Source organism: Xenopus laevis, chromosome 2S (genome assembly GCF_017654675.1).
Source record: "Xenopus laevis strain J_2021 chromosome 2S, Xenopus_laevis_v10.1, whole genome shotgun sequence".
Classification (NCBI taxonomy): Eukaryota; Metazoa; Chordata; class Amphibia; order Anura; family Pipidae; genus Xenopus; species Xenopus laevis.
Window position 1 is genome coordinate 55,289,566 of NC_054374.1, and position 12,456 is coordinate 55,302,021.

Below are 12,456 nucleotides of genomic sequence, written 5' to 3' on the forward strand. Positions count from 1 at the left end.
CCAGTATCAAAAAAGAAAAAACAATAAGTGTCGAGGAGTTTCATAACAAAAAACAATAAGTGTCGAGGAGTTTCACAACAGTGATTAAAAAACAATTGGTGACTGGAAGACTTCTTCCAGTATCAAAAAAGAAAAAACAATAAGTGTCGAGGAGTTTCATAACAAAAAACAATAAGCGTAGAGGAGTTTCACAACAGTGATTAAAAAACAATTGGTGACTGGAAGACTTCTTCCAGTATCAAAAAAGAAAAAACAATAAGTGTCGAGGAGTTTCATAACAAAAAACAATAAGTGTTCAGGAGTTTCACAACAGTGATTAAAAAACAATTGGTGACTGGAAGACCTTTTACAAGACCAAGAAAAATAACTAGTGACCAGGGCTCCTACTAAAGTTACATAAAAACACAATTCAGGGGAATACCAGAGCTAGATTGGCAGCCATGTGTCACAAAAAAAAAAACACTACTGCAAGTCAGGGGCCCTGCATGGGGATCAGGGGGCCCATTGGGGGATATGGGGCCCTGCATGGGGATTCAGGGGCCCTCATTGAGGGTTCAGGGGCCTGCATTGGTGGGATATGGGGCCCGGCATGGGGATTCAGGGGCCCTCACTGGTGTCTCAGGGGCCCTGCATTGGTGGCTCAGGGGCAGTATGGGGTTCAGGGGTCCGCATTGGCAGCCAGGGTCACAAAAAAAAAAAACACTGCTGACCAGGCCCTCTGCAAATCAGGGGGCCCATTGGGGGATTCAGGGGCCCTCATTGGTGTCTCAGGGGCCCTGCATTGGTGGCTCAGGGGCAGTATGGGGTTCAGGGGCCTGCATTGGCAGCCAGGGTCACAAAAAAAAAAACACTGCTGACCAGGCCCTCTGCAAATCAGGGGCCCTGCATGGGGATCAGGGGGCCCATTGGGGGATATGGGACCCGGCATGGGGATTCAGGGGCCCTCATTGAGGGTTCAGGGGCCCTGCATTGGTGTCACAGGGGCAGTATGGGGTTCAGGGGCCCTGCATTGGTGGCTCAGGGCAGGGCCCTGCATTGGTGGCTCAGGGCAGGGCCCTGCATTGGTGGCTCAGGGCAGGGCCCTGCATTGGTGGCTCAGGGCAGGGCCCTGCATTGGTGGCTCAGGGCAGGGCCCTGCATTGGTGGCTCAGGGCAGGGCCCTGTATTGGTGGCTCAGGGCAGGGCCCTGCATTGGTGGCTCAGTATGTGGTTGGTGGCTCAGGGGCAGTATGGGGTTGGTGGCTCAGGGGCAGTATGGGGTTGGTGGCTCAGGGGCAGTATGGGGCCCTGCATTGGTGGCTCAGGGGCAGTATGGGGCTCAGGGGCAGTATGGGGTTGGTGGCTCAGGGGCAGTATGGGGCTCAGGGGCAGTATGGGGCCCTGCATTGGTGGCTCAGGGGCCCGCATTGGTGGCTCAGGGGCCCGCATTGGTGGCTCAGGGGCCCTGCATTGGTGGCTCAGCGGCAGTATGGGGCTCAGGGGCCCGCATTGGTGGCTCAGGGGTTACATTGGTGGCTCAGGGGTTACATTGGTGGTTCAGGGGACTTACCTGCTTGTGCTGGCGTCTTCTTCTTCCTCCAGGAGGGTCTTCTTCGCCGTCTTCGCCGTCCGTTCGCCGTCTCCAGGAAGCACGTCCTCCTCCAGCGACGTCCTCGATCTTCTGACTGCAGGCGGCAGTCGGCGGCGGCTTAAATAGAGTTGCGCCCGTGCGTACTGACGTCACGCGTACGCACGGGACGCAGCTCAGTGGAGAAAAATGCAGGGCAGAGTTAGGTCGCGGCCGGGCCCCCTGGAAGCGGGGAAATCCACCGGGCCCGGGAGGACTGTCCCCCCAGTGACCCCCTGATGGCGGCCCTGGCCCTCTATATCGGGGAGGTCTCATACGCGAAAGGAAAATAACATGTCCAATAACTCTGCTAATGCATTATGTCACAAAGATAAAAACGTATTTTCATATACAAAGTGAAAATTGAAGATCACACAAAACAATTAAGAGGTAATGTTAAATTCAGCCCTCTCAGAGCCACAGTCTGTAATTAGTAAATACAGCGTGCTTTACACTGTAATAAAAGTTTATGTCTATCCCCAAGTGTTAATTGGTCTGCAAGTTAAAATGAATTCGAATGTGACTCAAAGTCTTCTTTGCAAAAAATTTTTTGGATGCATCCATTGCTATGTATACCTCTGCATGATGTCTGTCTCTATTGAGTGTGGAATATAGTCAATCGCCATGCAGAAGAGGGTTGGTAAAGGATAAGCCATTTTGGCAAAATTTCTCACAACTGGTTGTTTAAAACTCTGTTTCTTTTCCTTGATACCACCACCTTCTTCTTGTGTCCTGTCGACAATGATACACTGATGAAATGAGAACCCTTATTGGAAATAGTCTCTGTCTCTCTCTCTCTCTCTCTCTCTCTCTCTGTTAAAGGCAAAAAAAACATTTGAAGTATCTCCAATTTGCCTTTAAGGGGAAAAATTCCTTCCTGACTCCAAGATGACAATTGGACCAGTCCCTGAATCAGCTTGTACAATATCTTCTATAATCCTGTATTTCCACTTGCTAAAAAGCTATCCAACCCCTTCTTAAAGAAATACTTTATACTAATCGGAATGGGTGCCCTCGAGTTACCTAGGAGGACCTACTGGTAAATAAAGCAGTAGAGAGATTAGTATATTCCCTTATATATTTATTAGGGATGCACCGAATCCAGGATTCAGTTCGGGATTCGGCCAGGATTCGGCCTTTTTCAGCAGGATTCGTATTCGGCCGAATCCTTCTGCCTGGCCGAACCGAATCTGAACCCTAATTTGCATATGCAAATTAGGGGCGGGAGGGAAATCACGTGACTTTGTCAGAAAACGAGGAAGTAAAAAATGTTTCCCCTTCCCACCCCTAATTTGCATATGCAAATTAGGGTTCGGATTCGGTTCGGTATTCGGCCGAATCTTTCACAAAGGATTCGGGGGTTCAGCCGAATCCAAAATAGTGGATTCGGTGCATCCCTAATATTTATACATAGTTATCATATCATTCCTTAAGCACCCTTAAAGGGGTTCTTCACCAAAAGATCACATTATTATTAAAAGTGAATAAAAATTTTCAAGGTTCAAGGTTTAGAGAAGTCATGGGGAAATTTAGAATTGCTCTAGATGTTTTTATTAAATTGAATCTAGACCAGTATTTGGAAAGTCTGGCTTTTAAATACAAGTTTATTACTGTAAAAAGTACAGAAAAGGCAAGGCATACAGATCTGTAGGATTGTTGCTCCTATTTCTGGTATACATGCATTTTTTACATCTTTATGAGCAGTGGTGGGATTGCAGCAGAGCCCACACCCCAGATACTTTGCATGAAACTATAAGTTTGCTATCATGTGTCGATACAAACATTGGATAAGTTGTTAAAAAAAGTTCCTAGGAAAATAATGTCTTAGCGATCAGTTACTAACTGTAAACAGAAGCAATGGTGCATTACTTGCAACACGTTGGGGGTCATTTATAAAGTTCACAAAGTGCATATTTTTCATAAATGTTTTTATTTCTCGTGTTTTTTCCTGAATGCTAAGATATTGCACTGCTGTGCCCGTCTTTCCATTTTTTGCGAATCCACATTGCTCAAATATTCACAAATGAGATGGGTGTTTGCATGAGTGCAGGCACTGTGTAAGGTCATTGTGCACGAAAACAGTGTTGACAGTAATTAAATGCACAACTTGCGAAAATCGTTTTCCAACTTTTTTCTCCACCACCAAAGTTGTAGTGTAACTCATACACAGAGTGTTTGCATTACTATTTGCAATTTGCAATTATTCCATATTTAAAAAGCTCTTATGGGCATTAGCAGTGCAAAAAAAAAATTGCAATTCTGTTTGCACATTAAATACTCTACTCTTATCCAGCTTCATAAATATAACCATGAGCAGGGCAAATATGTTCACTGTGCAAATCATTAAATCATTCTGCGATGCACAAACTTTATAAATGAGCCCCATTGTGTCACTGAAATTTTATTGATCTACCGCTTGAACATGCCTGCAATCCCAACACAGAACAAGCTTCACCTTTGTATGTTTTTCTCCTGTGTCCTGTATTGAAGATGGTTAGACACCCAACAAAACACAGAGAATATTATTTGACTTCTACCCAGTCAAGAATATAAAATGTACAGATTCTAATATACCGAATTTATCATGCAATAGCTTGGCTCTGTAAAAAAAAATATATCCTTTACATATATGGTGAGGAAAGCCAACATCTGAAGTGCATCTCTGATAACGAAGAATAGTAGCATCTGGACAAAATCTCCTCCCATTGCAAATGTTGCCCACTTTCCTTGTGTCAATCATAATTACACACCCACAACTCTTATCAGGATACTTTAAATAGATATATAGGATCCGAATCTTTCACAGATTCTGCTTGCCTTTTCAATTTGAACTCTCAGAGGTAAGATACATGCATTTATTTAATTTTATTTTAAAGAAAAACAATATCTTTATGGGATATAGTCAGCTAATATCGTATACACTTACTAAACTACTGAAGTCAGACTAACAGATGACTGCATGATGAAGCTCAGTTAAAGTTATATGAACAGAAAATATAGCAGTCATTGTATAAACCTTTACAAATCATAAGCAAATTAAACCATTTGCTCAAACCATGGTGAAGAGCGAGCTGGATATGCAGTCATTTTAATTTTATTATAAGCAAAAAACAAATGGCAGGCAATCACAAAGGTGATAATTTTGTATGAATTGTTTTTCACCAGAATTTTTCATAATACGGTTACAGAATATTCAGTTACAATGTCATATCATAATACTATATTAGTGGAAGACTGGCCAGTGAGATGTTGGAGTATAGGAGTAAAGAGCTCTTTTGCACCTTGCACTTGATGCACCTTGGTAGGCACAACCAGAGCAATAGCAGAGCACACTCCTATAGCAGTGCAAGCAAAACTAAGATCATAGTGCATTATGTTTTTACCACTACAGTTCTGAGCCGACTACTGTCTAGCACTGTCTGCTTGTTATAAATCAGTTAACCTTGTACAAATTATGGTAAAATACATCGTAACATAGTAAGTTAGGTTGAAAAAAGACACATGTCCATCAAGTTCAACCTTTTGGCTTTTTTTTTAACCTGCCTAACTGCCAGTTGATTCAGAGGAAGGCAAAAAAAAACCCATCTGAAGCCTCACCAATTTGCCTCAGAGGGGGAAAAAATTCCTTCATGACTCCAAAATGGCAATCGGACTAGTCCCTGGATCAACTTGTACTATGAGCTATATTCCATAACCCTGTATTACCTCACTTGTTTAAAAGCCACCCAACCCCTTCTTAAAGCTATATAATGTATCAGCCTGTACCACTGATTCAGGGAGAGAATTCCACATCTTCACAGCTCTCACTGTAAAAAAAAACCCTTCCGAATATTTAAAAGGAAACTTTTCTTCTAATCGGAATGGGTGACCTTGTGTCAGCTGGAAAGACTTACTGGTAAATAAAGCATTAAGAGAGATTATTATATGATCCCCTAATTTATTTATAGATAGTTATCATATCACCCCTTAAACACATCTTCTCCAGCATGAACATCCCCAATTTGGCCAGTCTTTCTTCATAGCTAAGATTTTCCGTACCTTTTACCAGCTTAGTTGCCCTTCTAGTGCAGTCCCATTAAGGGTATAAGTGGCCTGGATATTTTTACATTTATCAACATTGAATCTCAGCTGCCCAGATTGCCAGTTTGTTAAGATCCTGTTGCAAGGATGCCACATCCTGGATGGAATTAATCGGGCTGGATAATTTTGTGTCATCTGCAAACACTGATAAATTACTTACAATACCCTCCCCTAAGTCATTAATAATCAAGTTAAATAAAAGTGGACCCAATACCCAGCCCTGAGGGGCCCCACTAAGAACCTTACTCCAAGTAGAGAATGTACCATTAACAACCACCCTCTGTACGAACCTGTAGTCAGTTTCTGATCATTGAGCAAACAACTTCATTAAGCCCAACAGACCTTAGTTTAGAAAGCAGTCGTTTGTGTGGCACGGTATCAAACGCTTTGGCAAAATCCAAATAGATCACATCTACTGTCCAGAATCTCACTTACTTCATCATAAAAATTAGTCTGACATGATCTATCCTTCATAAAGCCATGCTGATTGCTGTACATAATGTCATTCACTATGACAAAATTTTGAATGTGATCCCTTAACAATCCTTCAAATAATTAGCCCATCACAGATTTCAAACTTACAGGCCTATAATTGCCAGGCTGAGACTGTAATCCCTTTTTAAATATTGGAATGACATCAGCTTTTCTCAATCCAAAGGTACCATACCAGATGAAAGTGAATCTGAGAAAATCAGAAATAGGGGCTGGTCTAAAACTGAACTAAGCTCTCTTAGAACCCAGGGGTGTATGTCCTGGAGGCCCTGGAGCCTTGTTTACATTAATTTTTATTAAAGCTTTATGGATCATATCCTGATCCCTGAGCTGAGCCTTCAGTACAGCTATGAAGTGAGCCTGGGAACTCAGACTTCTCTATAGTACACACTGAAGAAAAGAACTGATTTAGCACATTTGCCTTTTCTGTATCTGTTACAACCATACTGGTACCATTATTTAATGGAGCAACACTCTCAACCTGCGTCTTTTTACTATTAATATATTTAAAAAATCTGTTGGGTTTAGCCTCCGTCTGAATGCACTCTTCGTTTCCTTTCTTTGGCTTCCATATCGCTGATTTACAACATTTATTATAGTATTTATATTCATTAAATACAGCTTCTGCCCCAACAGACTTGTAGTTTTTAAAAGCCTTTCTTTTCTTTCCTATTAACTTCTTTACTTCTATATTAAGCCACATAGGGTGATTCTTAGAGCTTTTACATTTACTCCTTAATGGAATAAATTGAGAACAGTAATGATTTAATATAATTTTAAATGACAACAATTTCTGTTCTGTGTTCTTAGCTGAAAACTTAATGCCCCAATCAATGCTCTGAATGCCCTCAAGGCACTAAATTTGCCTTTCTGAAATTCATGGTTTTTGTGGCCCCAGTATATATTTGTTTTTGCACCAGACATTAAATGATATAACATTATGGTCACTATTACCCAGGGGTTCAATGACTTGCACATTTCTGGGTCATTAGAGATCACTTGATCCAGAATAGCATTTTTTATGGTTGGCTCCTCAACAACTTGTGCCATAAAATTGTCAAGTTTATAAACTTTTTCCCGTTAACTGATCTGGCAGTACTGTTGCTCCAGTCAATATCTGGTAATTAAAATCCCCCATTATCATTACTTTACCCAAACTAGCAGCCTTTTCTATTTGCATCAGGAGCTTCGCCTCCTCCTCCTCACTTACATTAGGGGGTCTATAGCATACTCTTACAATTAATTTCCTGGACTCTTTACAATTCGTGAAGAACTCTACCCATAAAACTTCTGCCCCCTCATTTCCTAACATAACCTCCTCCTTTATATAAGCTTTTAAATCCTGCCTAACAGACATACCCCTCCTCCTGTACTGTTGCTCCAGTCAATATCTGGTAATTAAAATCCCCCATCATCATTACTTTACCCAAACTAGCAGCCTTTTCTTTTTGCATCAGGAGCTTCCCTCCTCCTCCTCACTTACATTAGGGGGTCTATAGCATACTCTTACAATTAATTTGCTGGACTCTTTACAATCGGTGAAGAACTATACCCATAAAACTTCTGCCCCCTCATTTCCTAACATAACCTCCTCCTTTATATAAGCTTTTAAATCCTGCCTAACAAACAGACATACCCCTCCTCCTTTTCTGTTGCCTCTGGCTATTGTCTATTATATGTTCAAAACGTAGACACATTCCATACTAACTATATTACACAGAAGTACATACTGTAGTTTTACAACATACAACAAGTACATACTGTAGCTTTACAACATACAACAGTTATGTGCTGCACACAAATATACATTATATTTTTAATGAAAATACATCTAAATTGAAAGGACTAAATTTGTCAGAACTGAGCCGGAGTAGAATTTTTGCACTACTTAATTTATGTACCAATTCAGAAACTAGATAACTAAATTTTAAAATTTAGACAAAATCAAATAAGATATATATATATAGATAGAGAGAGGAGAGGGAGAGAGAGAACCGGTAACTGGAACACAGTGTGAAGGAAGATATATTTCCCCTAGGTTCATGTCTTACTCCCATATGTACAGCAGTTCTGAGTGGGTTAATTCCCCTAGAAAGTCTCACCTGGGAAATAATTAGCAGGCTAGATCAGCTAGCTGCTAGAGAGTGTTGGGGCTCAGAGTGAAAGATGGAGACACACACTGAGGAGAGCTGGGAGCTGAGCGTGTCCATTGGAAGCGGCTGTTTATGTTTCCCCAAAGGGAAAGGACTTTTGAAAAGGTACTGTGACTCTGGGGAGTTGTACTGTTTGTGTTTGACCGGAAATCCCAGTAGGGGACCGGTAGTAGAGAGGGAAACTACTCTGTGTATTAGTTAGAGCCCAAGTGGGGCAAGGATTTTGTTTTGTTTTATGCTGCTTTGCTCACAGAATCTTTATATGTGAACAATAAATGGACTTTACCCTGTTCAAGACCCGTCTGTTCCTATGATCCTGCTCACAATAAATATATATATATATATACATACATACATACATACATACATACATACATACATACATACATACATACATACATACATACATACATACATACATACACACATACATACATACATATATATATATATATATATATATATATATATATATATATATATATACACATACATACATATTTATTGATACTGGGTTAACATAATATATCTATTGATACTGGGTTAATATATTTATATTTTTCACCTTGCTTTACATCATGATTATATATATATATATATATATATATATATATATATATATATATATATATATATATATATATATATATATATAAATAAAGAGAGAGAGACCTTAAAAGTGGCGCTAAAATCTATTTCTAACCATATAAGACCTGCGAGTGCCTTGCTTTTCATGATATTCTATATGACTTTATGACACATTTACAGCAAGATGTTGTTGTTATATTGTTATACCATATTCTGGTGCAAGGAAACCTTGCATAATAAAAGAATGTACTTGACTGTTAGGTAATTGGTTGTTCTGTATGTAATCTGAATGTTCAGTACATACACCTATTGTACAGCACTGCTAATATGTTGGCACTGTATAAATACTTACAATGGCAATAATAATAACTTTAAGATAATTGAAAAATGTTAAATTAATGTATGTTGGATATGAAAGTTGCTTGATGTCAAATCATTGTTTGAATGATTTGACATCATTAGCATGTGTACTGGTGATATTTACCAAGAAATAGCAACCAGTAAAACAGGAAATCTAGTCAAATATGTTTCCTATTATACTGCTTACTAGATAAATTTTTATAGAAAATAGCTGATGATTTAAAGAAACATGTAAGTTCTGGCAGTTAGGTGGTTAATTGTGGCAGCAGGAATGTTGTTGTCAAGTTGTTAAATGCTAAAAGCCATAGAAGGAAATGCACTGTGAGAGCTCTGATAAAATGACAAGGTGATAAGAGAGCCTAGATTAAAAAAGAATTCTAGAACAGAACAGTAAGATAACACATTCTTTTAGTCTAAAAGGTTCAATTTCTGTCATTCCTTTGTACTTTGTTACATGTTTGGATTGACTTTATAAACTCATCATAACTATTACATATAAAATAATCAGAATGTTATTTTTATACAATGCACCACAAAAGCCTGAACTTAGGATTTGTATCCTTTAGCTACTGTTAAAATGACTAAATGTCTGTATCCATTTTAATATTCTTAAAATGGTGTTATAAAAGCAATACAAATACATAACTAAATCCTTCATTTTAGTGCATTAAAAACAAAAACAGTGAAACTGGCTTATTAGTGCATGTCTGGGGCTGCTTTCTCCTCTATTATGTGATTGTACATTTCTAAATGCATTTTGGGTGTTTTATTAAAAAATCAAACAGTATTCTAATATTTGGTAATTGTTAATTATATTTGCAATTTTATCCATTCTAGTGTGTTTTAATATATAATATGAAATGGTCAAATCAAGAGCTATCTCAAAGGGATTTCATTGAAATGTTTTGGTCATACACTTGTACAAAGCAACCCCTATATTCAGGGGCGTAACTATAGAGGAAGCAGACCCTGCGGTTGCAGGGGGCCCAAGAGTGTAGGGGGCCCAGTGAGACCCTAATTAATTAGCAATTTTAATATATCTTGGTAAAATAGGCCAACTTATAAATATTTTGGGGCCCTAAATTGAATTTGCTATGGGGCCCAGTAACAACTAGTTACGCCATTGCCTATATTATGTATGAACATAAATTAAACCAATATATAGAGATTAACACATCTGCTCTTTAAAAATAATATAGAAAAATTTGAAGTTACTGAGGAATTCTATAACTGCGACTGCAATACGTTACAATTCTTCCAAACAATTATGGAGTGCAGTTCTCGGGCACAGCGATTTTGCACCCAATATTAACATGTTAAAGTGTGTGGTTATCAGTTATGCTTTACTACGCTCCTTTGTGGTTTAATTCAGTAAAATTAAAACTTTATATTATATGGATTAACAAAACATTGCTCAAGCCCTACGTTATACAATTCACTTTGTCTTTGTAATGAGATATCGGGTAAAGAGTAAATAGATCACTGATTTGTTTTTCTACTAAAACACTCACGCTAATATATATGCACACTATTATAAATATTAACTGGTTATTTGAATTTTTTCACTTTAGATTGTGGTGAAAACATGTCTGATATAGAAGATATAATAGAAGAATATGAGTAAGTATATATTTATACTGTATGCACTGCTCAGAACATTACAAAGCAGCCACAGCATTATTTAAAAGTCCAATCCATTTTACCTTTTAGAAATTTTTAACACACTACCCTTCGGATATCCTATAGTGATCAGTAAAATGTCTAAATTCACAAGAGTCAATATAGTGGTTGCTTATTTAAAGATTATAACCTTACTTTAAATATTTGGAGTCTAGTGCTTTCAGTTACATTGCATGTCTGACTCCTGGCTGTACACAGAGTGGGCATAGAAGCAGCAGCACTGGATTCCTGGTCATGAGGATCGCACAGGGAACACTTTTTTTTTTTTAAACTGTCAGTGTAATTTTAAAAACCAGCTGCCTGGACCTTGCCTTCAGATTCTCCCTCTAGCTGCCTGTAATCTTGTATTAGTTATTGTATAATGGCACTGAGACTGCTGTGGAAATCAAAGCAATGGTATGTATGCCTGAAGTATGTTAGCCAACTGCAGCTTCTTGTATTTTCAAGAGTTAGAGCTAATGTAAGCCTGGCTATTTTATATAACTTTATTAAACGGTTATTTTAAAAAAAGTTTTTAAAGACAATACAAACTGATTTCACATATTAAAGTTTGCTTTCTTCTGTAGCTTAAAAGATAATTTAGCCTTTAATAAATGTTTAAGTATATGGGAATCTTATAGTTCCATTTGAGGAGGCATACAATATTTATCAAAATCTGAATTTATGAATATTGGAGTTTTTTGTTTAATTGAACCTGAAAACGACCCGAACTTGTGTACTCACCAAACAAATATATACTTGTTAATTAAAGAAACCTCAAATCTCGATAATATACTTGCTTAAAAATGTGACCAAAAAAGAAAGAAAAATTAAAATTGGAAAAAACACTTTAATTTTATCTACGACAACTCCCATTGACTTACACAATAACTCGCCAGCTTTTAGATGCTGAATTTGAGCTTTTTCAAGTTTTTTGCTTTTAATAATCTCGAACATTCAAGATTTTGAAACCCTAATTCGAGTTTTAGGGTTAGACAATTACTGCACCTAGAGGGCATTCTCAAAAGTCTCAATATTGCCTTTGAACGTTATCAGAGACTGAGTATTAAATATTCATCTTTCTTAAAGAGCACCAACACAGATGATTCTCTAGAGGAATTAAGTAGATTCAATTACCTCAATAAGCAAAGAACCAGCCTAGTACAAGAGACCAAGATGAAGGCTCAAGCAAAAATCACACATCAATTTTAAGCTACATCTCCTGTTTCTGCATCTTCTAGACGCACAAAAAGGTCTTCCAGATCTTCACATTCAAGGTGTTCTACACTCAGCGAGCAACTACTCAAAGCTCGTGCTGATTTAGAAACTGCTAAAATAGAGGCTGAATTCGCTAGGAAGGGTGCTACCCTTAAAAGCAGAAATGGAAGCAGAAACTGCTCGTCAAAAGGCAGAAATGGAAGCCAAAATGGAGATCTTGCAAAAAGAGCGTGACCAGGTAGCAGCATTAGCTAGATTGAAAGTTTTAGAACAAGCTGCTAAAGAGATTGATAGAGACAG

General features: G+C 38.5%; 1 protein-coding gene across 3 annotated transcripts in view; it reads left to right on the forward strand.

Annotated features, from left to right (window-relative positions):
• The first annotated feature begins 4,411 nt into the window (after positions 1–4,411).
• tnnt2.L (troponin T2, cardiac type L homeolog) overlaps positions 4,412–12,456 on the forward strand; it is an 85,784-nt gene continuing 77,739 nt past the window's right edge. The window contains exons 1-2 of one of the 3 annotated variants that reach the window (XM_041583033.1): positions 4,412–4,446; positions 10,851–10,899. In XM_041583033.1, the coding sequence (XP_041438967.1) occupies positions 10,865–10,899 (35 nt within the window). In that variant the 5' untranslated portion in view covers positions 4,412–4,446; positions 10,851–10,864. 3 annotated transcript variants of the gene reach the window in all.